General features: G+C 50.2%; 2 protein-coding genes across 4 annotated transcripts; both read right to left on the bottom strand.

Annotated features, from left to right (window-relative positions):
- Positions 1-1,489: 1,489 nt before the first annotated feature.
- Positions 1,490-4,934, bottom strand: DPH2 (diphthamide biosynthesis 2). 3 transcript variants are annotated; one of them, XM_016123751.2, is made up of 6 exons: positions 4,587-4,934; positions 4,262-4,374; positions 3,793-4,016; positions 2,789-3,460; positions 2,528-2,704; positions 1,490-2,446 (listed from the first exon to the last, which is right to left on the bottom strand). In XM_016123751.2, exons 1-6 carry the CDS (start codon positions 4,731-4,733, stop codon positions 2,322-2,324), a joined length of 1,458 nt encoding a protein of 485 aa, XP_015979237.1. In that variant the 5' UTR covers positions 4,734-4,934; the 3' UTR covers positions 1,490-2,321. The 3 variants fall into 3 exon arrangements, with proteins under 3 accessions (XP_015979237.1, XP_015979238.1, XP_015979239.2); XM_016123752.2 differs by having other exon boundaries at positions 4,518-4,705; XM_016123753.2 differs by lacking the exons at positions 3,793-4,016; positions 4,587-4,934 and having other exon boundaries at positions 4,262-4,340.
- Positions 4,935-6,720: 1,786 nt separating this feature from the next.
- On the bottom strand, positions 6,721-26,243 carry IPO13 (importin 13). The gene is made up of 20 exons (XM_016123749.2): positions 25,363-26,243; positions 22,933-23,669; positions 18,078-18,218; positions 17,847-17,988; positions 17,581-17,747; positions 17,251-17,371; positions 17,017-17,164; positions 16,418-16,599; positions 16,308-16,334; positions 16,001-16,135; positions 15,685-15,828; positions 14,324-14,404; positions 13,403-13,540; positions 13,115-13,211; positions 10,099-10,151; positions 7,788-7,854; positions 7,641-7,699; positions 7,398-7,487; positions 6,987-7,168; positions 6,721-6,893 (listed from the first exon to the last, which is right to left on the bottom strand). Exons 1-20 carry the CDS (start codon positions 25,444-25,446, stop codon positions 6,797-6,799), a joined length of 2,892 nt encoding a protein of 963 aa, XP_015979235.1. The 5' UTR covers positions 25,447-26,243; the 3' UTR covers positions 6,721-6,796.

Genomic DNA, 26,243 nt, shown 5'->3' with positions numbered 1-26,243 from the left:
CGCTGCTGGTCTAAAACTTGACGACGCCCGAACTGTAGGCGCTAAGGATTGTGGTAGTTGTAGTCTCTCGTGCTTCGGAAGAGGATCCGGCGGCGTTCCAAGTACCTCGCATTTGTCGTAACCCTCTGCTTAGCCCCGACACTCCGCCCTGGTTCAGCCCACCAGCCCTGCTTTACAGCCGAGCTTAGCCTCCCAGCTAGTACTGATCCCTCGGGCCTCCGCCCTTGCTTTCCTACCCAGTTCCACGAAGACGTGCTCTCCTCCTCACTTAGCTCAAGCTGTTTCCACTGCTCGAAACGCGCTTCGTAGTGCTCATTATATCGGCCGACTAACAACTACTGGTCCTTATAAATCATTCTTCCAGAAAAAGACTTCCCTAACTCAGAGACGGGGTGGCACACCTGCTCTGGGTTCCCCCTCTGCCCTGGTGATCTTTATGAAACTTCAGCAAGATCGTGTCACTCTTGTTTAGAATGCCCTTGCGGCTCCCATTTCATTCTAAATGTCATAGTCCTTTCAATGGCCTACTATGCTTGTACCAGTGTTGCTCCAGCCTTCACCTGCTAATACCCCAACTCTCCTCTGGCTTCACTGGCCCCGTTGTTTCTTGAACATACCAGCCACTTTGACCACACTGGCCTTGCACTTGTTCCCTCTGTTTCTCCTATTATCCATGAGGCCCACTCTGTAACTTCCTTTTAGTCTTTGTTCACCTTCTCCAACCATCTTGTTTAATATTGCAACCCCCCTCTCCCTTACACAACCTTCCCAGCTTTATATTTCTCCATAGCACGTATTACCATATGGCATACTGAGTGTTTTGGTTTTCTATCTCTCCCCACCCATGAGAATGTAAGTACCATGAAAGGATTTCTGTTCAGCTCACTGCTGTATTTTCAGTGCCTCACTCACAATGGGTGCTCAATATTTATTTGTAGAATACATGTTTGGTGCCTTGTCCCAGTTACCATGGTCAGTTTACAGATCTACCTCTACCAGCAGACTGGGCACGCCCTAAGAGCAGGGACCACATCTCTCTTGTTCAGCTGCTTCTTCAACACCTTGGACGATGCCATTTTGCCAAGATTCCCAGCAAATGTGGGGAATGAAGAAGTGAGTTGTTTCACTTCACCTCTCTCAACCTTTATGGTCCAGCAACTCCACTTTGCTTGAAGCACACACCATGCTAGTTCATGTCCATGTGTTTAAGCATGGCGTATCCTTCGCCCAAATGTCCTATTCACCTGATTTTTTTTTTTCTCTAAAAGACTCACTTTAGGTATCATTCCTTCTGGGAAGCCTGTTTTGGGCTCCAGCTGCTCCTGGGGGCTTTGCCCTTCACAGAGAGTACTGTTTCACCATGTAGTAATTGCCTATTTAACTGCCTCTCTTTCCAATTACACTGTAAGGACAGGAATCCAGTGAAATACAATTGAGATCTCCACCCACACCTGTGTAGGACCTGCAGCGTTTGATGAATAAAAAAATGGAAGGAGAAAAAGTATCTGGTTTATTCAAGTTTCTGTGATCTCCCTGAGAAACAAATCAGTGTAGACCACCACTGTCCATCAGAACTTTCTTTGATGATGGAAACAGGTGTACTGTCCTCTCATGTAGCTGTCTGGGCACTGAAACATGACTAGTGTGACTGGGAAACCGAGTTTTTAATTTTAGTTAAGTTTATGTTTAAATAGCCACATGTGTCTAGTGGCTGCTATACTGGACACCACAAATGCAGACCAGTGGTTCTCAACTGGGGATAATATTGACCCCCACAGGGGACACTTGTCAATGTCTGGAGACATTTTTGGTTATTACAGTTGGAAAAAGGTATGCTGCAGAGATCTAGTGGGCAGAAACCAGGGATGATGCTAAACATCCTATAATGAAAAGAACAGCCTCTCACAACAAAGAATTATCAGGCCCAAAATGTCAACAGTGCCAACGCTGAGAAACCCTGGTATAGACCATCTATAACCTGCCTTTGACAAAGGCAGACTCTCAACCACACACTAGGAACTGGGATTGGCCAGAGGTCCTGAGCTGCTCCCAGGACAGATGGGCCTAGAAGGCTTCACAAAAGCCCCAAACCAGTCCCCATCAGTCAAATAACAGGCATTTTACTAAGCCAATATGTGCTAAGCCTCATGCCAGGGCCAAGACAAGAAAGAGCTGGATTCTATCCACAATGAGGGGCTGCCTGCCCTCCCTCCATCCGAGCTCCATCAAGGATCCTGGCAGAGGGGTGAGGTTGGTGCAGAGAACACTAAAGCTCTTAGCAGTGATCCTTAAATCCATTTGTGTCTCTAGCCCAAATGGTATCAGTTGCTTCCTTCATCCTCATAGGCAATGGCAATCCCTCGTCTTCCACTCACGGCTCCTGTCACTGGTGTCTGACCCAGGCAGGGCTGCAGCCCTTGCCAGCTCCGGGAACTAAGGAACGAGGCTGGAAAGAGAGAAAAATGAAGCTGAGTGGGCTGAATCTAGTGGAAGAATTCAGATGAGAGTGGAGGCTTGGCACACTTACCTGCAGGGCTGCTCTCAGTCAGCTCTAGCTGGGGCCGCTGGGTCAGGGCTGAGCATCCAGGATCATTTGAGAACTTCCAGGCCGGTGGGGGTCGGAGCTCCCCAGTAATGAGTGACACATCTGGGGTGTCCCACAGTTCTGATTCAGGTGGAGGGAGGGGCACGTGGAAAGGAGAGCCTAGGAGGGAGAAACACAATCCATACTGGCTCCCTGATTCCATGCCCCAAGTGTTTCCAGCTCAGGCAGTTCCCCACAACTCACCAGGCAGTAAGTCATCGTAGTGTGTGAGGTGAGGAGCCAGGCCTGGAGGTGGCCAGGCGGGGTTGCAGGCAGCCTCTAGCTCACATGGTGTCAGTACAGGTCGGAAGAAGCTACCAGAAGGCTGGGGAGATAGGGCACCAAGAGGACAGGCCAACAGCACAAAGACATCCATCTCAGGAAAGTTGGCAAGCTTGGGAGGTGTGGGACGTCCCAGAGCCAACACATAGCTACGCTTGCCGGCAGCCTGAGTCAGGTTCCGCAAGTGTGCTAGTGCCTCACGGTGTCGGGCCACACCTAATGTGCCTGCCAGCAGCCCCACCACTCGGGCATCTCTGGCCCTCTCGACCAGGTAGCGTCTACATGCTCTTAGCTTCCCAGCCCGAGCACCTTCATCCTGGGTCCGCCCTGTGTCTGGGCAGCAGGAGGAGAAGGGCTGGCCTGGTGCCCAGCCCAAGAGCAGCCGGCTCAGGTCAGGGTCAGGGCTGGCCTCAGAGCCCCCCACATAGAAGGCACCATACTCTTCTAGACGCCTCCCTGGGGCTAAGGGAAAGCGACGCCCAAAACGCTCCAGGGGTTCAGGCTCTGGATTGAGAGAGCCCACTGGCAGGGGAAGAGCTGGACTGGAGACAAGCAGGTCCAGGTACCGTGGGCGGAGGAGAGTGGCCAAGGCCTCTGGAAAAAGGAAATGGTGTCAGAGCTGGGGTCTGACAAAGCAGGAGACCCCTCATTACCCAGAAAACTGAATGTGACCCAAAAGCAAGCAGAGGCAGGGGTCAAGCCCACATCAAGAACTCTACAGGGTCTATGGCCATGCTACCCTGAATAAGCCGGGTTGGGTCTGGTTAGTTGGATGGAAGACCACCTAGGAATACCAGGTGCTACAGACGTAAAACAAACAAACAAACAGACAAAAAAAACCCTCTATGGGAGTGTACAGAAATGGGGAAATTAAGACACAGAGTAGTTGACCCACCCTTCCTGCATGCACAGGCAAAATCTCTCACCCAGGGCATGGGCACAGGCCGGTTCACTCAGCAGCACCATGGGAGCTGTGGGGTCTGGGTTCTGGGCCTCAAAGGCTTTGGCACAGAGCTCCAAGTCTACAGAACGCTGACCAAGGACGAAGGCCACAGGCAGTGGGCGGGCTGGAGGACTTAAGCAGGCAGGGCCAAAATGTACGAGGGCCTGAGCTCCAGCTTGCTCAGCACCCAGGACATCCACACAGCAGCTGCAGGGGAGATACCATTAGTGAGTGGGGATCTCAGCAGGAAAAGAGTTGCTGTCATCAATAAGAAATGTGGTCAATGAAAAAAAATGATATTATAAAAAGAAGAGGAGCTAGTATCAGGAGAGCAGTCATCATCATCAAGGAGAAATACAGCCATTATGGGCAGCCAGTGTAACAGGGGAAACACCACAAACCCTGGAGCCCTAGGCCTACCCCATCCTCCATCCTTAAGCTCAAATTCACACCTGCCATAGGCCGTGTCCCCCAGAATGAACATCTTCGATCCCGTGGTCTCCTCCAGTCGTGCAGCCACGACAGCAGCATCTCCCAATAACTGGTCAGGGAACTGCAAGGCCACCTGTAAGCAAAAACCATGGAAACGTTCCAGGAATGGCCTCTCCTTCACTGAGGGCCTCTTCAAGGAAAACCTTCCCAGAGCCCTTACCCAACCTTCAAAGTCCCTCGTCCCAGAGCCCCTACACCCCTTCCTCACAAAATTACCTCAAGACCCGATCCTCTGGACGACCCCTCTCCAGGGAGGCAAGCCACCACTCCCTAACCTGCCCTCACCCGTTGACACCCCAGATCGCGGACAAATCCGATGACTCGCTCCAGCTCGTACACTCGGTCTAGGTCCGCGAGAGGAGTGGGCAGCCCCGCGGCGCCCGTTTCCCGCTGCAGCGCCGCCTCTGCCGGGCTGCTGAATGTAGACTCCATGAGGCACTGCTTGCGTGGCGGGGACCTCCCTCGGCCAGCCTCAGGACCAGAGAGACCTCAAAAGTGGCCCTCAACGAATTGGTCACTCGGCCAGGGCGGTGGGCTGAAGAGTCTGTCAGCCCGCCCCTGTGAAGCAGCCCTCAGAGTCTACTCGCGTTTCTCCAGGACACACGGACCAACGGAAGAGATTACTTCCGGTTTTTGAGGCGGGGCTGATGGCAATTTTACCAATCCTAAACCCGCGCGGCTCACACCCTCCAATCCTCGCCGCCAAACCGCCCACGGAGACTCAAAGATCGGCCTCAGAGCCAGAGGCCAATCGGAAGTGAGGCGCTGAGCCTTGTGGGTGTTGTAGTTCTTCTGTCCCTCCTCTGCAGGCGCTTGGCATTTTCAGGTTCAGCCCATGGCCTAATCTCAAAACACCCACTCCCTGAAAATAACTATCTCAGTTTGAGCAGCTCCAACGTTTCCATGGCTGTTTCCTCATCCGCAGAAGGGGGGCTGTAGCAATAGTACTAATAGGACTGTTGAGCCGAAACAATTTAGATATAAAACCTTAAAAAGTATTCCTTTACATATCACATGTACTGAAAGCATTGCTATTATCCTCACAGCAGCCTATCAGGCAAACATTAAGCACTTACTGTTCACCAGGCACTACATTCTTAGAGTTTACAGTCTTCAGAATAAGAATTGTCCCATTTTACAGGAAACTGAGGTTAAAAGAGGCTAAATACCTAATAAGACACAGCAAGTTAGAACAATCAGTATCAAAACCAGGTTTGATTTCAGAAGTTGGGCTTTTAATCCCTCATTCTCCTAGCTTATATGTGCTTCATTGGTAATGGGGGTGAGGTGGAGAAGAGGACGAAAAGACATCTGGTTAGCATGTACTAGGAGAAGACTAAGTGAGAAATCAAGAGTAAGGTGAAAATGGGGTAGGGGCACGGGGGACAGAGTGGCCACAGGGTATGGCACATGAGAGGCTGGCATGGGAAGAAACTGAGCAAGAAAAAAGAAAGGAGGAAAAAGAATTTGCGGAAAGGTTGGGAAAAAACAGATGAATATGGGAATAACCAGTTCTATCACCTCTAAGGAGACTCAGGCTCATGAACAGGAGTTGAAGAACTCAGATCTGTTCATCAGATCTTACTGAGAAGGCTGGGGTGCCTGAGAGGCAGCGCAGGTAGAACTGTGACTGAGGAGACAGAAAGGGAGGTAAACCTGCAAAGGGAGGAGAGCAACAGCTGAGCAGGAGCTGTCCCTGGTCCTGACTGAGCCCTGACCACCCATACTGGTCAGGTACCAGAGGTGGGGAGTTACAGATGCACAGACAACAAATTCCTCTTCCTCTGGGGTCTGGAATGCCTCCTCCCACACATGCTCAGCCCCACTTTCCATACCTCTCCTCGACTACGTGCAAGTTTGGGTGCCTCCATAACCCCACACCAGAAACCCATCCTAGAAATCAAAGCCGCTCTCCAATTCCTTCCTCCCAAATGGATCCAGCTCCATCTCACCTCCAGCTCAAGGCCTCAAGTCCTCTACCTTGGAAGCTTTCTATTTCCATTAGACATAAAATTTCCTCCAAATAGCCTTCCTTCATTGGTCTCATTTTCCTCACTTAGCATGGTAGCTATGGACTAGATCAGCCTTTGTTTAGACAGAACAAGGGAAGGCAGAATTAGGGGCCTAGTACTCAGCATTTTTGATTAAATGCATTCATGAACATTGGGACTAATTTAATAAGGGGGTGGCAATACTACTGAAATCTCCACCTCCCCCTAAGGGCAATGGCAGTATTCTGAATGGCTCCAGCCTAGGAGCAGCTTGCTCCAGCAGTACCCCTTCCACCCAAGAAGCCAGAAGTTGGCCCCACCACTCCCTACCAAGGCTTGGGTCCAAGCACCCTCCTATCCTTCCCCAAAGCCTTCTGGGGTCACCCAGTTAGGCGGTGGTGGCAGAAGAAAGGAAGCAGAGACAACAGTGCAGTGAGAGTCCAGGTTTACTCTTCGGGGATAGGGAGGGGTGAGGAGGAGGTATGGGTGGGACGGAAGCGCCCCTCAGTAGTCAGCTGTGTAATCTGTGCCATGTAGCCCCCTGCACAGCAGTGTGAACTCCTTCACCATCTCCTTCACCCGCCTTTTGTTCACTCGCTCACTGAAGGAGATAAGGGAGAGCAGGTTAGCACCATCCGCACTACTTCCCCCTCCTCCTCCAGACCTGAGCCCGGGCCCCACCAGCTCTGCTCACCGAAGGATCTGCTGGCTGAAGGTGTCCTTCTGTTCAGGGCTGAGGCGGGCAGAGGGAAAACCAGGTGGCTGCAGTGCCTCCTTGATCCACATGCTCAGGAGGCTGAAGCAGTGTTTGTTCAGAGCAAACAGGATGTCGGCAAAGCAATCCATGAGGCTGCGGGAGGCCTGGCCTCCAATGGCCTGAGGAAGATGGGTTCTCAGCACACAAGGGCCTTGCCCCTCCGCAGCAAGTGTGTCAAGCCATGCCCCACCCCCAAAGACAGTTCCTTAGCCAAACTGCACATGACAATGAGGAAGCAACAGAATCAGAGAGTTTAGGAAACCAAAGGCTCAAGATTCCCAACAGGGCAGCTACCTCAGTCGTGAGGGCCACCGTACCCCCACCAAGTCCCCACCTGCTCCATCTCACCTCCAGTACTGCTATGAGCAGCATGCGGCCGTCCTCCTGTACTACCTTTCCCACCGGTTCTACTTCTCCGCATCGAGGCAGTAGCTCTGTCTGCAGAGGTTAGAGAGGCTTTTCAGCCCCAGGTCCTTCCCCCCTCACCCTGAAGACAAGACCTGCATACCACACCTCTAGTCTCTGGAGTCCTAGGTAGGACAGGGCTGGGTTTAGGGGTGGTGGGGGTTCAGGGCTCAACATGGGACTCACAAAGAAGCCACAGGAGGCCTTGACAGTAGGTGCCTCAGGGAACTTGAGGGCCAGCACAGCTGTGGGAGAGGCAGAGGCAGGTCAGATGGGGCCTAAAGATCCTCCCAAGGGGGACTTAGGCCCACCTGTCCACCTGGCCTCACTTACCACACTGGAATACAGCTTTGACGTCCAACCGTTCACACAGGAACAAGTCTGGCTTCCGCTTCAGAGCCTGTAGGAGGTGGAGCTGGTAAGCCCAGCCCCAGCCAGTTCCAAGGACCATCCCTCCCACTCACCTGCCACCCCGGGCCCCAGCTTCACGCATCACAGGTAGAGGCTGCCAAAACCAGCTACCTGGCCATCTCTAGGAGACTCAGACCACCTTAGAGTTCAGTAGGCCAAGAGAGGAGCAGCCAAGGGATGCTATGTACACACATGTGTACATGAATATACAGGTGTATATGAAAGAGGTGAGGGGTGGATTATAATGTAGAAAGCTTGGGTCCCAAGTCACTCCCTGAGCAAACACCTTCCCCTCTCCCGTATATCAGTGCCAGATTTCCTGCAGGCTCAAGGTAGCCTGCAGTGACTTTGCTTTGATTCACAGAGAGAGTTGAGGCCCCCTGTATGTATTAACAGGGCAGCAGGAAGAAGAAATGGCAGCTGGACACGGAACACAGTCCGATAGCCCCCTCCCATGTCCCACCTGCATTCCTTAGACACCCTCCAGTTCAGGAAGAGGCAAAGTAGGGTAGGAGCCGTGGAGCCATGGCCCCACCTTTTGTCCAGATCACCCTGTGTCCAGGCCCAGCTCAGGAGCCACGTTGCCATGTGGGGGGAACAGATGGAGTACAAGGGGCAGAGAGCCCACCCCAAGTGGTACCAGGACGTGACTGGCACATCCTCAGGTCACAAGAGATGCTCTGCACAGCTCCAGCAGCCATCAAACACAGCTGTTCACCAGCAGCCCCCCAATGCATACCAAATAGACTCCTAACCCTCCAGCCCCTCACATACCTTCCATTCCACATGTTCACTTATGTGCAAACACCCCCACATGCACCCGCACTTCAAACACCCTACTTACCCTCGAACGCACTTCTATCACATCCCATACACAGTCTCCCACATTTGCAACACACCCTCACTACATAGTCATACACCCAAACCTCCCCATATCCCAAAACCATGTCCACACCCACACCTTCAATATACCCAGTCCTCCAGCACATGTACTCTCCCAACACAGCCATCTACAAACACACACTCAAATACCTTGCCCCCAAAGATGCACCCTCACAGATACCCCCACGCACATTCATCCAGGACCAGAATGTACTCCCTAGTCCCCACTCCTTTCACTCTGCCCGCCAACTAAAGTTTCAAGAGACTGAGAATTGTGCCTGCTTTTGCTCACCATTATGTCCTCGGCACCTAGCAGAGTACCAAGCATGTATTGTATACTCAATAAATGTTTATGAAATGATTAAGAAACACATTATTTACCTTAACTCGCAGCCCCCCCACAATGCATAGAAACCCCCTAACACCAGAACTCCCATCATATTAACACCACATTCCCACAACCCAACACATATATCTTCTAAAACATACATACTCCAGTACAGACATACCAATACCACAATATATCCTCCTGTCCTCTGTAATACACGTTTCCACAGCCCACCATGCACACGCCTCCAACACATATCAACATTCAAGATCCATCAATGCCTAACACACATCAACACAAAACATGCAGGAATACACATGTCCACACTTCAACTACACATGTATCTAACACCCAACACAATACACATACTATTTATAGCAGTTACATGACTTCTCTTCCCTTCCCAAACCAAACTCAAAACATAAAGTAAGGTCCAACACACTTAAACACACACCAAACACAAACACATCCTAACACAGTCTCACAATGGAGCCAGCACCCACCTCCCAGCAGCAGCACAACCTGTCCAGCAGCCCAGCTCTGGGTTCCACTGCAGCACATTCATTTCAGCCCTTCCCTTCAGAGCTCCTCCCAATCTACCTCTCACGAGCTGGCTGGGGGCACTGAGGCAAGCAGTTCCCGGCAGGAGCACGGGGACAATGAACCCCAGGCCCTTCAACTCCGGTCCTACCCCTGAACTTCTCGGGTACCCCAGCCGCACGGGAGCTGCTGGGAAGTTACCACCCCCTCCATTCCCCACACCCAGCAGGCCAGCCCAGCTTCCTCCCTTTGGGATCAGCCTCTCCCTGGTCTTTGTAGAAGACTGAGCTAGTTGAGGCAAAGGGGCACTAAAGGAGGATGTTGGGTTGTCAACTTCCACGGAAACAGATGAAGAAACTCTATTCAACTGAACAGAAAAAAAATTTGTCAACAGAAAGCTAAAAATAGGCTTAAATTGAATTTCAACATAAGAGAAAGAGAAAGAGAGAGAACAGAACGTGAATGAATAAAACTAAAACACACCTGTGCCAGGAGTTGCATAAATGAATCAACAATATCAGGATGATCCCTGGGCCCTAAAATATAATAAAGATGGAACTTAAGAAAAAATTATACAAACAGCAACTCAACCTCATATAGTTATGTGGGACTGAGAGCCTGCAGGGAGACAGCGTGGGGGCACATGAGCAGCAGGAAGCAAGATAAAGAAACAAAACATACAAAAACCATGAACTGGGAGAAGCCCAACAGAAAGAGACGGCAAAGTGAAGGACGGGCCTGCCCCAGCTCCCTCCCAAGGGGCCTACCACCTACTCCCCACTCTTCCTCAGGTCAGTTCCCCAAGTGATCCTTTGGTGCTTGAGCAATGCTGGATTCCACATAGCTGAAGAAATAGTCCCCACACTCTTGCTGTGGCCTCCAGCAGGCTAGGGTGGCTCTACACTGCTTCCTAGCACATACCTCCCCATTACTAGCCATAGAAGATGGGAGGCTGGTTCTCAGTACCTCCTTTAGAGGCCTGGCCGAAGGCTCTGAAATGGCCAGGGTATCAGGGCTTGAGCAGGTACCCTTTACTTCAATGGCCTTAGGGCTCTTGGTCTGGCCAAAGGAAAAAATCTACTGGGTCTGCTTAAACCAGAAGATTTCTTCTTCGGTAGAGCAGTGCCCGATATGCTGTGGAGATAGCCGGGAAAGCCACTGGCAGGGCCTAGGGAAAAAAACTGCATCATGAGGCCAAAAATAAAAGCCTCACCCAGCAAAGCCCCTCCACATGGACACAGACTCAGCAGAGAGCCAGGCACAGGGCTGAGGACCAGCTCCCACCATCAGGACACATGAAGAAAGAGGGAAACCAGTCAATGTGTCACCCGATGGTGCAGTTGGAGGGCAGAACCCAAGGAAGGGATGGCAACACTGGGACATCATACAGGTAAGGGGGCCATCCTGTCCAGCAAGACAACCAACAAGTCCAACAAATAGGATGTTGGACACTAGTCTGCCTCTAGTTCTGATGACGCCTATGGCAAGGACAAAGAATGAGCCTAGAGCTCCTGCCTGGGCCACTCCACCCTCAGGAGGCGGCATTGCAGGAATATCTGCCTGTGACACCACTAAGGAGCTGTGTGATCTTGCGCAAGCCACAAACACTCAGTTTTCCCACTGTTAAAGCAGATAATAATCTCTTCCCTGCTTCCTTCTCCAGGCTATGAGGAGGACCGATAAAGCCCATCCCTTTCATATCTGAGCCCCGAGTTACTCAAGGCCTGGAAAGTGAGGCCCACTATTCCCCATGCCTGATTTCCACTACAGACAGCAGGTTTGACATTCAACTGCCAGCTGCCCTGCTGGCAGTGGGCCACACAGTGAGGAAGAAAGGTTCTGAGGATAGGGAGCCCTCATCTTCCTATCTTTAACAGCTTCTGGTGCCTGCTCAATCCTGGCCTCATTTGGGGCACTGGGAATGCAGAGAGAAGAGATCTAGCCCTGCCCTTGAAGGGCTTAGTCTAGGGAAAGAGACAGATATGAAAGCTTATGTTAGAGTGTAATTGGTACAGTACCAACAGTGTGTACATGATGCAGTTTGGGCACAAAGGTAGAGAAGTATCTGATTCTGCCTCAGAGAAGTTTCTGAGGAATGATGCATGGGTAAGGCAAGAAGGAGTGAGCTCACTCAGTAAAGGGCATAGGGCATTCCAGTTAGAGGAGCAAGACACAGGGATCAAATGGGACATGGTAATGGAAAAGTCGGTGTGGCTGGACTGCTGGAGTCATAAGGTCACTGGCAGGAGAGGACACTGAGAAGTATGCAGGAGCTCCATCATGCGGGTAGGAGTGGGATGATAACCTGAGGGCATTGGGGAGCAATGAAAGGGTTTTAAGCTAGAGAAGGAAACTTTCAGATTTGTGTTTTATAAAGAACATTACAGCTTCAGGGTGCAGAATAGATTGAAAAGAAGGGCTGATGTCAAGTAAATCGGTTAGAAAGTTGTTGAGGTAATCCAGACACCCCACACTGAGACTGTGGCTATGGAGGGTAGACAAAAGTGGGCAGACTGTGGGACAATCAGTAGCCAGGACCACCAGGACTTGTTTCTGACTAGGAATAAGTGAGAGAAATGGAGTTAAGGATGACCACACTTGGATTTCTGGCTTAGGTTTCTTTCCACTTTGGACCTACCAATAGTTCACCAGAGTAGAGGCCAACATCATGGGACCAGACACTGAGGACATAAACAGACAGCACTCTGGCTCAGCTGAGATGCCTGGCGAGCTTCAAATCTGCAACCATGAATCCAGGCAAGACTCAGGCTGGCAGAGCAGTGCTGTTTCATTTCTGAGTTGGAAGGCTGAATTAGACAGAAGGGGAAGCCTGCAGCCCCCTGCTCCCAACTCTTTCAGGCAAAGGGCCACAGTGAATGGGGGGCTAGGACCACAGCCAAAAGCTTTTGGCTTGGAAAGGAATAAATCTCAAAGCAGGGAAAGGAACAAGCACTCACTGAGTACTTTGTGTGCAAAAACCCCAAGCGAGGGGTCCAAAAGATGTTACTTTAATGCCTATAATAATCTTATCAAGTAACAAATCTCCATTTCACAGATATGGAAACGAAGGCTCTCCAAAGGTAAGTGACTTGCCCAAGGTCACACAACTAGTTGGTGGTGATGACCTTAGAATCTAGGTGTACCTGACTTCGAAGCCCATGCTCTTTCTACTTTTCATTATATTCCAAAGAAAAGGAGCCAGCCTGGTACCCCAAGTCCCTCAGAGCTTCTGACCCCACCTTCCCCAACATCCAGACTGGCCCTGAGCCCAGCAGGTCAGTAGAAGACATCATTCACTCTCTTATCCACTTCAACCTAAGGTGTCAACTATTTGTAAGGTGACAATTATGCTGTGCTTAAGTTTCCCATAAGTTTCCCATAAAGTCCCATGTGCAACTCAGGGGACAGAAGAGAATAGAAGGGCAGCTTTGGCTCCCCAACTGGAGAAGCAGAGGCAGTGGCAGCGGCGGCAGCAGCAGAGACCCTGGTTAGGACCTACCTTGCTGGAAGAGAGTGAGTGTGACGGAGGTGACGAGCAGGAAGAGGGCCTCGATTGGGGGAAAGTGGGCAGGCTCATGAGCAAAGATGTGGACCAGCTACAACAAAGCAGGAAATTCTGGTCAGCTGTGGCCCTGTCTCACCAAGACTGGCCAGCATCCCTGGAATGCAGGTGAGGACCCCTGGCAGGGCAGCCATCCAACCCCATCCACCCACCTACCCCATCCATGGGTCAGATCTCTGACTAGTATGAAATCTACAATAATGCTGTTCTAATCAGAAGGCCCACCTGCCGAGTGAGGTCAAGAGCAGAGGCCTGGGGGATGGTGCTGTACATCCGACCCAGCATCTCACACAGCTGTGGCACCATGGGGGCAAAGTCATCTAGCAGCGTCTTAACAGACTTCTCAAAGATAGCGCATACCGCCTTGGAGAGAAAGCAAAGGGACCCATGAAATAGAAAACAATATTGTATCATAATCATAAAATTAGCTTAAAAACTAGATCTTAATTATACTAACCACTAAAAAGAAATTATAAGGTAATAGAGGTGCTAACTATAGCTCTAATGGCAACTGTATTATAATACATAAATGTATCAAATCAATATGTTGTATACCTTAAACTTACACAGCATTATATGTCAAATATATTTCAATTAAAAAAAAAGAAAAAAGAAAAAAAGAAAGCAAAGGGCCCTGGTCAGCAGGTCACAATCAGCTGGAACAGAACTAAGGATGCCTAAGAAGGAGCCCTTACCTAAAAGCCTTGCCTGGCTCTGCAAATCAAGGAAGGTAAACAAGCTTGACCCTTACCCTGAAAGGCAGGAGGCAAAAAGGCCCTTCTCAGAGGGGCATAGGATGGAACTTTATAACTCAACTCTTGCTACTTACATCTCCGTCATTTCCTCTCAGGGAGCAGCGACAGCAACAAAATCCTGAATTGAAAAGAGACCAAAGGCAGGTCTCTGATGCTAAAGTGGATCCCTGACTGTCACTCAGCCCCAACATCATAGTCCTTTGGTTGAGCACTTCTTCTGATACTGGGAAGTTCTGAATATCTTCTTAAAAGATCCCTTGTATCTATGGGACGGGATTCACCTCTTTTATTTCCTCCAGACCATTGCAACCTTAAGTGGGATAGCAACACCTTCCTTTTGCTCCACCTCTGAGCAGTCACCATGGGGCAGAGAGCAAGGGTTGGGGCTCACCTCCACCACCTGGGCATCATTCAGCCATTTGCTCAGCACCTTCTGGATAAGCTGGAAGACCTGCTGCAGCACCACCACCACCTAGACATACAGGGAGAAGATACCCCCACTTCTGTCACTAACCCAAAAAGGACCTAATAATAAGAAGTAGGCCAGGAGTACAAACCTATAGCCTCAGACTGCATGTGGAGGACTTAATGCATGGGACCCTGGGGGAAGACTGTTTGCTGAACAGAATGAGAGAGGATATCCTGAATTGTAGGGATCCTCTCAGAAGCCTCAAACTGCAAAGCAGGGATATTATGAGTGCTTCATAAGATTATTAAAACTTCAAAACTTTCGAGAAAAAAAAAAATCACTCCCTCTCCAGTTTAGCTCAGTAAAACTCTTAGTGCCAAAAGCCTATGGGCTAGCCCCTGAAGTGGAGATGCTATCTCACCCGGATAGGCTTAAGGTAGACATCCCCCAAAGGATGCATAGATAAAGGTAGCTTATGGAGGAGCAGAGAGCAAACTGAAGACCTAGGAGGTGAGGGAAGGCATGATGACAACTACCATAGAAAGAGAAGGGGTTCTGCAGGAGAGGTTTGGTTTGGAGCCTAAAGGGTAACTGAAACTGGGGTGGGAAGTTGAGCAGAGAGGCCAGGATACTGTGGCTTCCTTTTCTCCAGGAGAAACACTGGAGGAGGTACTGGGAACAATGATCAAAGCAGTCCCCATATTTGTACAAAACTTCACAGTATGCAAAGTATTTTCACTCAAGACTGCATCTTCAGTTCTATGAGATGAGCAAGTCAATATTCTGATATTCATAGTTTTGAATGGGAAGCTGAAGCTTGTCCAAGATCAAACAGCTTATAAGTGGTCACCCAAACCCCTGTGCCCAAGCTTACCACATCATTTATCACCCTGCTTTGCAGCAATCTGTTTACATGTATTTCCTTTAGACTGGGAGAAACTCAAAGGCAAGAACTATTACATGTGAAACATGTAAGCATCCTCAGTGCCCACAAGGAACAGTGAATGCTGAAGTAGAAAGCCCCAGGGTTGGGAGTTAACGGGGGCCCATAATCACATCACCTAGCAGTTGAAGGATAATGTCAGTTGTCCCCCATGGGGTGGAGGATTCACAATAGCATCACCCTAGTCAGGCTGGGGACAAAGACAAGGGTTTGTCCATAGGGTAAGACAATGACATCACTCCCCACAGAGTAGGGGGCAATGATAAGATTATTCAGAGTGTGGACCAAATGCATCATGCCCCAGGGGAACAATAACAATACTACCCATAAAATCAAGGGCGACAATGACATTCCCACAGGATTGGGGGGTAGGGGCAATGGCAATGACAATATCACCCACAGGGTTGGGTCCCTGTGGCACTGGCAGCTTCCGGAGCTCAGAGCCTTCATGATCATCCTCATGATGACTGACGTCCAGTGTGGTGAAGAGGTTGGAGAGAAGCCCCAAGATGTGGACAATGGCCAGCTTGTTGGAGGGATTAGGCTATGGGGAGAAGAGAACCAAGTTCTGGATCTCCCAGTGCCAGCTTGTCCCCTGGCCCCAGCCCTGACTGCCAGCTCCAGCCCCACTCCTCCGTAGCCATGGCCCACATGAAGGGGAGTCCCAGAGTCTCACCCTTGCCCCTCTCTAGCCACACACACCCCAGCTCACTCACTATCTCTTCTGCCAGCTTCTCCAGCTGCTGGATATAGGGCGAGATGAGTGAGTGCAGGTTCTTAAGGATCTCCTCCACCTGCAAGGCTGACAGCAGGAAGCCGAGTGCTTGCATCAGCCACATACATTGGCTCGTCTGTGGGACAGAACATGGAGGGTCAACCTTGGACATATCTGGTTGTGGGTGGGAAGAATTAACTCACTGGGGAAGCTTCCAAGAACACTGAATAATGGACAAAACAGGAGACAGGAGTCCTGTGGGCTCCTACAATATCCCCAAGGAGCCTCCTAGAAACTTTTGAGCTCACCTTGTGGATCTGTTTCATCAGCACATCCTGGGGATGAAAAGAAGGAATATGGTATCAGAGTAGTGCAGGGTGTGCCTTGAGGTCCAGCTCCACCCAGAGCCCCTACATACCTGGGAGACAGCCACGATGTTGGCAGCATAAGGCGGCAGGTCATATTTGCATTCTCGGCAGATCTTTTTGAGGGTGGACACGGAAGAGACAGAGAGTTCGGGATTGCCTAGAGCGTGAAGTACGAGGGGCAGAACACTGTTGATCATGACAGGGTGGTCAGCCAGCCATTCAGACAGAGCTCCTGGTGGAAGAAAAGAGAGGGAGCGATATCTGAAGCAGGTCATGTCCCTGTGAGGCAGGTAGAGCTCCTGGGCAGGGTCAATTTGCAGCCCCAGTACAGAGCACTGTTCATTCAAAGACCAAATGGGCAAATAGGCATGCACATTATCAAACATGATCCTTATGGCTGAGAAGCAGGAAGGAGTTACTCAGTAGAGGCCAAGCACTGCTATTCCATTGACGGTTAACCAGCCTTACTGAATTGCAGCTCACTACACTGTAGGAGGGACCCCTAGACAGCCGGTTGGCTGCAACGCTGACTGCATGTGTGGGCATGTGTGTCTCCCCCATTTTGGATAGTACCCAGCAGGCTGGCTGTGGCTGGGGATTGGTGCCTGTGGCTCTGGAAATGTGCTCATGGGTGTGTGCCAGGTCTCACCAATGGTGAACATGACAGTATCCGCTAGCTGCACGTTGCTGATGCTGATCCGTGGGATGAGGCCAATGAGCCCAGGCACCACATCAGAATAGTTGACATCGATGGTCTCTGCGATGGATTGGAAGCCATAGAGCAGGGCCTCTGTGTGCTGGGGAAAGAATATGCCACTGGCTTGGCTGAGGAGGTGGGTGTTACAGGTCTGGGAGGGCTGAGGGAATCAGGCTTGGAAGGTACCTGCCAGGAGTAGGGCTCCTCTGAACTGGTGAGCAAACGGCCCAGTTTGTCATAGAGGTTGCTGAGCAGCTCGGCCCCCAGCATCTCATAGACATACATAAGTGTGTCTGAGATGTCCACCCTAAGAAGCAGATGAAGACCGTATATACTACCAGGATCCTGCTCCCAAGCCCAGGAGACCACCCTGGTTCCCTCACAACCCTGCAAAAGTGCCTAGAGAATAGAAAAAGGAGCCCCAGGATTCAGGAAGCCTGGCCTTGGGCCCCTCCCCTTATTGCCTTCATTATTTCAGGACTGCGTTCAGATCTAGGATTGGCCTGCTACCATCACCTGTAAATTCGGAACTGCTCCTTCTCATCTGAGGACCAGAATCCATATTCCTCATCAGAAGGGAACTGGGCCTTGTGCAGAAGCACATCCACCAGCTGAAAGTAGACTGGCCGGTACACTTGTTGGTACACAGCCTGCTTCTCTGCCTCAAAGGACAGAATGTCATCCTGAGAGAGCCAGGGAAGAGTGTTAGCTACCCCACCAGCAGTCACAGAAGCCCATTCTTCTATCATGACCCCGTCCTACTGAAGGTCACTTGGACACACCTGCAACGTGTACCAGAAGGTAAGGGTCAGGGAGCTGGTGGTCTCATTGACAGGATAGTGGCCAGGGATGCCCGTGCAGAACATGATCATGTTGACAAGGGCCAGGAAGCTCTGCCAGTGCTCTACCTGGTCCAGCAGGGCCCTGGAGGGAGGAGATAAAGTAAGCTCACACCACCTCTTACACCTCTTAGAGGACCCTGCTATCCCACCCCCAGCTGCTCCACTCCTCACCGGGAGTGGTTCTCGCCCAGGGCCACAGCAATGCGACAAATGCCATGGGAGGTCTCCATGTCCCCATTCTGTACTGCCTGTCGCAGTTGATCCTGTAGTCCCAGCACCAGCGGGATGAGTTTCAGGAGTGTGTTCACATACCTGGAGACATGAGAAGAGGAGACCCATCACAGCTGTCTGCCCATCCCTCACCATCTTTGAAAGAAAGATACATTCTCCCTGTCTTCCATCAAAGCCCCCCTCCTCGCATCAAATCCAAAGCGAAAAAGAGGTCAGGTCCCATGTAGCAGCTTTGATGCTGACCACGCTGGGAAGAACCTTATGTCAGAGACTTCCAGGAGAACTCAGGAAAGAAAATAGAAGGTCTGTTATGGGTTGAATTGTGTCTTCTGGTTGGACCTAGAGATGATGCTGGAATGGGTTAAGACTTTTGGGGAGACTGGAATGAGGTAAATGTATTTTGCATGTGGGAAGAATATAAATTTTGGGGAGCCAGATGGCAGACTGATATGGGTTGAATTGTGTCCTTCCCCAAAAAGATATGTTAAATTCTTTATCTCTACTACCTCACAATGTGACCTTATGTGCAAACAGCGTTATTGCAGACAAGGTCATAGAGTAGGGGGACCCCTAATACAGTATGACTGGTGTCTTTATAAGATATCCATGTGAAGACAGAAAAATCTACAGGGAGAATGGCATGTGATGACAAAGGCAGAGATTGGAGTTATACAGCTGCATGCCAAGGAATACCGAAGATTGTCAGCAAACCACCAGAAACTAGGAAGAGGCATGGAAAGATTTTCCTACAGGTTTCAGAGGAAGCCGACACCTTGACTTCAGACCTTTAGCCTCCACAATTGTGAGGCAATAAATTTCTGTTGTTTAAAGCTACCCAGGGTGTGGTACTTTAGAAAATGAATACAGATAGTGTTTAGGGAGATTGAACAAGGATGAAAGACAGAAAAGTTAACACAGGCTTAGAAGCCCTGTTAAAGACTTTAGAACACAGCAACAGCTCCTAAGAGCATCAATCCCCACCTTCCACTCCACCCCCACCACCAAATCCTAACCCCAGAGGGTGCTGCCTGGAGACAGCTGGGACAGTTTCAGTCTCATGCCCTGACACAGGCTGTACCACCAGACAATGGGCACCTTCAGGCCAGCCTCTGGCACAAAGAGCAGGGGCAGGGCCAAGGCCATGCGTGAGCTCCCCAGTAGCTGAGATGGGGGCAGGAGATAGTACCCTACCCCCACAGCATCCCCAGCCAAAGCTCCCTCACACCTGCCAAAATTCACATATGCAGTAGGTTCTCAATGAAGGTTCTTAATTTGTCTCATCTGCACCTCATAATAAGAAAATCAAGGACGACATAGCCCAAAGGGTTCAGAGTATTACTCAAGGTCATACAACAACTTAGAGACAGGTCCCAGCTTGAGACAGCCCCTTATAGTGCTGTGGGTCTGCTTCTCTTTCAGGGTCCAACCTGAATTTCCCTAAAGTATCTATGAAGATCTCAGCCCATATCTCAAGTCCTAATTGATGGGAACCCCCAAGAGATTGTTTAATTCACCTTCTTTCTTTGCCCAGGCCCCAGTGCAAAGCTTTTCCAGGATTAAAAACATATTACAGAAAAAATTTTTTTTTTTTTCAAAAGAGAGAGGGCCAGGCAAGAAGGAACAGCTGTGGAAGAATGAAAAAAGGTCAACTTGAGTGCAAGCTTAGCCAAAGGGAGGGCCAGTGTCAGGACACCTGGGTAAGCAAGGGCTGGATGACCTAGGAGTGAAGAACCTTTGAAGGTGACTTTGTCAAACCAAAGCTAGGAAACTAGACTAGACAAAGCAAGTCTAGTTTCCTTGCTTTGGCTCCAGGCGGAGTGCAGCCCACCTATGGGGGAAACTCTTGCATAGATTTCCTACCTGGGCACCTGTGCCTGAGACCTGTGAGTATATAGAACAGGCCTGAGGCCTCCAGAAGTTACTAGGTTTGGGGAGGGGAGATAAGAGACAATGTTTTTAGGGCTATGGCTGAGACTAGGTTCAAGAGAGCTGATTCCTGTTGGTCAGCTTGAGCCGCTGGGACTCCTTGGCTGCCACTCACACTGAGCTCAGCTCAGACCTGCAATTAGAGCTCCAGGAGCAGAGCTGAGAAAATGGGGAGAGTTGCTAAGCAACAAAGGGAGCCACAGCCAATGGGTGCTCAGGAGGCTGTGAGTTCCCTCACAGGCTTCTTGCTCACCCATTCTCATTAGTTCAGAGGAGAAGAGGCATCAGTTACCTGCCAAAGCCCTGGAGACTGGCTGGGTGAGTAAACCTGGGTGTATCCAAGGACACCCCACATCACCCACGCACTGGCCCTGGCCAATTCCCCTTTGCCACCAACTGTCCGAGTCCAGCCAGCACTTGAGCTTCAGGCTGCCATGAAAGGCCTTGACCTGGGACTTGGTACTCGTCTTAAGTTGGAAAACCTGGGAAACCAGGGAAAAGGCATCATACTAACAGCGAATGCAATAATTATACTAAATATTACAACTGCCACTTATAGAGTGCACAGGAACCACACTAAACCTTTCACAAACACTCTTTTATTTAATCCTCATACTAAAATATTCTTTATAGAATACCAGGAGCAGGCCCTGTGCACCTATTCACCAGTGGTGCCTGCAGCTGCAGCATTTATCCTGAGATAACTCACAGATTATAGTCCTAACTTTACTCCCAAAGTTTGCCACAAAATAACTCATTTTCATTATTATTTTCACTTCGCTCTAGTATAGACGATAGTCTTTGGAAACAAATGACATCATTCTATTTATAGCATTCTGTTTTTAGTAGTGGTATTTCCATTTACAAAATACAGTAATTCTTAATTGCTGAAAATGTCAAATCCTAGAAAACGTAGCACTCCTACATGTGATGTTAAGATCATTCTCGAACAGTTGCTAGCCAGAGTCATTTCATGAATCCAATTTATGCATACATTTCTGTTACATTAGGATTAGAGATAAGTTTTGTTTAGAAATAACTCCAAGAACAGTTTTTATATTTTCACATTGAAAACCAGTCAGACTTTCTTCAGCTTCAAGGAGCATGTTTATGTAACATTAATGCTGTCAGCAAGTTGCACTTTTTCTTTCTAATCCGGAAATGGGTTAAACCATTAAAATCCTTTGAGGCTGATATGATCACCCTTATTTTACTGATGAGGAAACTGAGGCTTAAAAGTGGCTTACTCAAGGTCTCAGATCTAGTATGTGGACCATCTGGGATTCAAACTTAGATGTGATGAAAGCCAAGGCTAGAGTCATTAACTGCTCCCTCATGCCATCTCTTTCAGTGTTTTCTTCCCCCCAACTCTGCCAACGGTCTCCCGAAGCCCTAGCTCTTAAATGTCAGTGTTATTCTGCTGTCTAATCAGGCTCTCATCAGGCTCTCTCATACCCTTCCCTTGCTTAGGCTCCTTCGTCTGTCTGAAACGTCCTCCCCATATATATCATCTACATCTGAATAACTCTTACACAGCCTTCAGAGCACAGTTCGGTTGTCACCTCCTCTGGAAAGCCTTTCACAACCCACAGACTGGGTTAAATGCCTCCTCTGGGCTCTTACAGTCCCCTGCTCTCTCCATTAAAGTATTCATCATATTGACTGTATTTGTCCGTTCATGTATCTATTAAGTTATGAGCTTCTGACTTGCAGAAGTTAACCCATTCATCTTCTATGCTCCTACTGCTCAGCACAGGGCCCAATACACAAAAAGGTGCTCAAGAAACATTTGCTGAACAAACACCTCACTACACTCACCTTCTTTCTGGTCCTTGAATGTACCAGGGTACTGTCCATCACAGGCCTTTGGACCTGCTGTAGTTCCTGAAGCCTGAGATGCTTCCTCCTCCCCCAACCTCTCCCACCCCTCTGCTCCTACCCCTCACCACTCAGGCAACTCCTACTTTTCATCTGTTCAAATACTGAATGCTACCAAGTGCTGCCAGGCACAATGTGACAAAATAAAATGACAGAGTGCCTGTCCTCACAGAGCTGAGAGATTAATGGGAGATATACATTAATTTATAATGAAACCGTGTTATAAGAATTAAAAACACTGGAAGCTCTGAGATAAAATAATAGAGGAGATCAAACTTAGTCTTAAAAATCATTGAGTATATAAAGTTTAAACTTAGGAAAAGATGATATGTCAAGTATATGCGATGGTTCAGAGCCTGCAAGGAGCATGGGACAGTCAAGGGACTGAAAAGACTGTGAGAGTGAAAAAAGCAGGGAGCATGGCATATGAGCCTGGAGATGCCATATTGTGCAGCATCTCTGTGAACCATGTTAAGGATTCTGAACTTTATCCTAAGATCAGTAAGAAACTATTGAAGGATTCTAGGCAGAAAGGAAAAATTAGATATTCATTTTCAAAAGATCACTATGGCTGCTGGGTAGACAATGAAGGGTACAAGAATAAAAATCAGGGGACTGGTGAGAAAGCTCTATAGTAATCTGGGGAGACATGATGACAGCTTGGACTAGAGTGGTGGCAATGGAAATGGAAAAAAATAGATTTGCAATATGGTCAGGAGCAGAACAGCCAGAACTTGGTGACTGATTGGCCAAGAGAAGGAGAAGAATCAAATATTTTAATTGAATAATTCATTGGATGGTTAGTTGTTTAATGTCTGTCTCATTCTCTGAACCATAAGGACAGGGACCATGTCTTATTTGATTCCTTGCTATATCTCCAGCATAGGACCAGACACACATTGGTACTCAGTGTTTATTAAACAGATGGATAGATGGATGTGTGGCTGGCCAAGTATACTGTCCCTCTCTGGGAAGATGGGGACCTGCTCACCTCTGGGCATCAGGCTGTGAGATGGCATTGACAATGGCCTCCACACTGCTGTCGAAGAGCTCCGAGTCCTGTAGAGCAGCGAAGGCAGCCTGAATGAGCGCCTCACAATCCTGCAGTGGCACCTCCAGCTGAACCCAGCTGGAAAAGCACTTGAGCACCTTCTGACGTACACAGCTGGGTGAGCTGGGCTGCTGTAGCAACTGCTCCAGCAATGGGAAGACAGCTCCAAACTCCACTGCCAGGCTGGCCCGCACCAGGCCCTTGCGATATTGGGGCAGACGGCTGGTCTGAAATTCCTCAGGCAGCACTGTCAGCAGCTCTAGCAGAGCTAGGCAACGGCCCTGGCCATCCACCGGCGAGTCCTCAGCCTGGAAGAGCCGTACCATATCTGCCACAGCACATGGCCAAGCATCTGGCATCATGCTGAGAGCCAGCGAGGCCAGTGCCACACACAGCCGAGTCAGCACAATCTTGGAACCACTGGCAAAGTGGGTGATCTGGGTGAAGAGCTGTGCCTTTAGACTTTCATACTGGTCTGTGGGGATGTCGCTCCAGTAGCGAGAGATCTTGATGTGCAGGGCACTGGCCCCAAAGTACTGGATCTCAGGCACCTTGTCGGGTTGTAGAAGCTGCCAGCTGAAGTGCCAGGCCTGTGGGGAGACCTGGGCCTGCATCAGCCACTTCTGAGCCAGGTTCTTGTTCTCAATGTTGGGGTCATAGTAGAGCTGGTGCAGCGCCTGTAGGACAGCACAGGACTGAGGAGGTGCTGGTCACTCTGGATCCTGCCAGAGCCCAGAAAAGAGGCCGTGATTTGGTCCTGTAAGACTGCTTTGTCTTTCTGACTGAGGGGTGGGGGCTGAGCAGGAAGGGAGAGCTCAGGTCTCTACAGTTTCCTGGGCTTGGGATCCTACCAATAACTTGAGAAGCTGAACTTTGCCCATGCTCTACCATATCCTCTTCTTATAGCACAACATTATGGGTTCATAATGAACCTCCATAAGAAAGCAAAAAAAAAGGAGGCTGAACTTGCCAAAGGGGAGGCACTTAAGGTAAATGCAAGGCCCAGATGGAAGGAATGGCTCCATAGCGATGAAGCTAAGCTTGAGAAGAGCATAGAACAGCCTGAAGGACCCTGACCTTCCCCCCCGGATATCCCTAGGTCACTCCAGATGCTAGCATCAAAGCCACAGTGAAATCTGAGCAGGACTAAGACTTTGCCAGGCAGGCCTATGGCAGAGACATACTAGAGAGAAGGGTGAGAGCACCCTCAGAAAGCACATGTGAGGGTTTGAAAAGCTGGTCCAGAGAAGTCTTGTGGCCCTGGCAAATGAGAGCCTAGAGCTCTCAACTAGCCAAATCCTCAGGGTCTCAATTCCATTGGGACTTTACACAGTTAAGAAAACAGAGGTTTATTTCCCTGGTAGCACATGGAATAGTTCACCACCATGCCAACACTGCCCAGCCCCAGGGAGAAGAGTGAAGCCAGGATTCTGGCCCTCTAAGCAGTCTCCATCCAAGTAGGCTTAGCTCTATCTGTCCCCCTGACAGCCAGTTATGGCCACTGTCCCTGTCTGGCCCCTGAGGGATGCAGAAGCAGGCAGAGAATAGAAGCAAAAGGGATGCATCCTCACTATGTGGTAAGGCAAACTTGGCTCATGAATAGCAAATGAATATCTGCATCCATTCCCTATTTTCCAGCAAGGCAGCTCAATTCCCCCATTTCTGCATTCCAGGCCTCTAGGGGCAGAACCCAGAAGATAACCAGAAAAGCAGTTTTCAAAAAAGATGGAGTCTAGGAGGGTCATGGCAGAAAGCTATATAGACAGGTAAGTAGGAAAGAACCCCGAGGCTGCCAGCAGGACCAGGCCCCTTGGACTCAGTACAAAACAAAGGGGTCTAGCCCTACTCCTTTCTACCTCAGACTGACTGGTCTGGCCTCCATCCAATAAAGGAAAGACCCTTCTCTAAGGAAGAGTGAAAACATAACCCAGATTGTTTTAGTCCTGGATTATTTTCTGAGCCCCTGACTCAACAAAACAAGTCCAAGATGGTTCAGCATCAGTATGGTTCCTGGGGATTGAGCTGCAGGTCTCCTGGGTTCCTAATTTCTTACTGCACTGCTCATGCAGTTCTCATTGAGCTGGAGAATAGTCAGTCTGGCTGGAGGTCTAAGCTATCAGCATTCTGGAGAGACCATCCCAAGACCCAAGAGTATCTAACTACAGAGGACCTAGGCCTAAGAAAAGCCAAAAATAGCCCACTGAAATGCTGTAACACTGCTGTCATGTCTGCCCAGAGAGACACCAAATGCCAGGTGTCCTGGAGGCACCATCCCAGCAGACACCCAGCTCAGGCCTAGGCTCTGGCATTAGTGTAAATCCCCAGAACTTCTGCTCTGTCACTGGAGTGCCCGCCCCAGGGCCCTCATACCTTCTCCACGTTCTCCACAGTGAAGTCCAAGGCTGGTGCTGCTCCAGCCCCTGCAGCCCCCGGCTGCTCCTCCCGCCGCTCCATCTTTGCTCCCTCCCCAGCAGGGAGGTGGACCCTGACCTATTTCCTGCCCCAGCCCCTTGGCTGCTGGCTCCCTGCTAGACCCCGGCTTGGGTGCCCAGGGAGTAGTGGGATGACAGGAGACCCAGGGTAGGCATGGCTGCCGAGGCCTCCCCACCTCGGTTAGGGGTGTGTGTGTGGGGACTGCCAGAAACCAAAAGGGATGCTCTTAAGAGGAGACCCAAAGAGGAGGACTCTGAGGAGGGCGCCCTCAGTGAGTTCTCAGGCGGGGGTCCTAGTGGTAGCTCACGGCTCTATTCCCAGAATCTGTGAGGAAGAAGTCATAGGAGAGGGAGGCCTGTGGGGGAAACCGAGCCCTTGGCCCGTGAGGGGACACCGGAGCGATAGCCTGTACCCACAACACCCTCGTCTGCGTGAGCTCCTGGGTCCTATGAGGAGGTCACGGGGGTGGGAGGTCACAGGGGAGAGAGCCCTTCGCGGGTTACGGAGGCGATCCAACGAAGCGCGGGAGTGCAGCTTCAACAGTCTGGGGCGAAGAGTCCGTAATGTTGAGGGGCTGTGGCAGGTTCCCTCCGCTCGGCCTGGCCCGTGCTCTTCTCACCGCCGGGCTCCAGCCCCACTACAGTCGCTGCCTCCGCCCCAGTGACTGACAGGAGAGCCGGCCCGGCCGGGACCGGGAGGGGATCTCAGCGAGGAGCGGGCTGCCCAGAGCGCCTGTCGCCGGCACGGCTGACTCAGGCGCCGTCCCTCCCACGCGCCTGACCTGTCCTGGCCCGGCCCGGCACAGCCCGGCACGGCCC

The sequence above is a fragment of the Rousettus aegyptiacus genome, unplaced genomic scaffold, assembly GCF_014176215.1.
Source record: "Rousettus aegyptiacus isolate mRouAeg1 unplaced genomic scaffold, mRouAeg1.p scaffold_m13_p_1, whole genome shotgun sequence".
Lineage (NCBI taxonomy): Eukaryota > Metazoa > Chordata > Mammalia > Chiroptera > Pteropodidae > Rousettus > Rousettus aegyptiacus.
Note: the sequence above shows the minus strand (reverse complement) of the source record. Positions and strands in the feature narration are given on the sequence as shown.

What these genes read in the sequence shown, in the direction of transcription:
- DPH2 (XM_016123751.2), bottom strand. Translation starts at nt 4,733, where the DNA reads ATGGAGTCTACATTCAGCAGCCCGGCAGAGGCGGCGCTGCAGCGGGAA. An exon ending in GGGGACACGGCCTATGGCAG is followed by an intron (nt 4,017 to 4,261) that starts GTGTGAATTTGA and finishes TCTCCCCTGCAG; the next exon opens with CTGCTGTGTGGATGTCCTGG. An exon ending in CTACGATGACTTACTGCCTG is followed by an intron (nt 2,705 to 2,788) that starts GTGAGTTGTGGG and finishes TCTCCCTCCTAG; the next exon opens with GCTCTCCTTTCCACGTGCCC.
- IPO13 (XM_016123749.2), bottom strand. Translation starts at nt 25,446, where the DNA reads ATGGAGCGGCGGGAGGAGCAGCCGGGGGCTGCAGGGGCTGGAGCAGCA. An exon ending in ACATCGTGGCTGTCTCCCAG is followed by an intron (nt 16,335 to 16,417) that starts GTATGTAGGGGC and finishes TTTCATCCCCAG; the next exon opens with GATGTGCTGATGAAACAGAT. An exon ending in AGGCCTCCTGTGGCTTCTTT is followed by an intron (nt 7,488 to 7,640) that starts GTGAGTCCCATG and finishes TAACCTCTGCAG; the next exon opens with ACAGAGCTACTGCCTCGATG.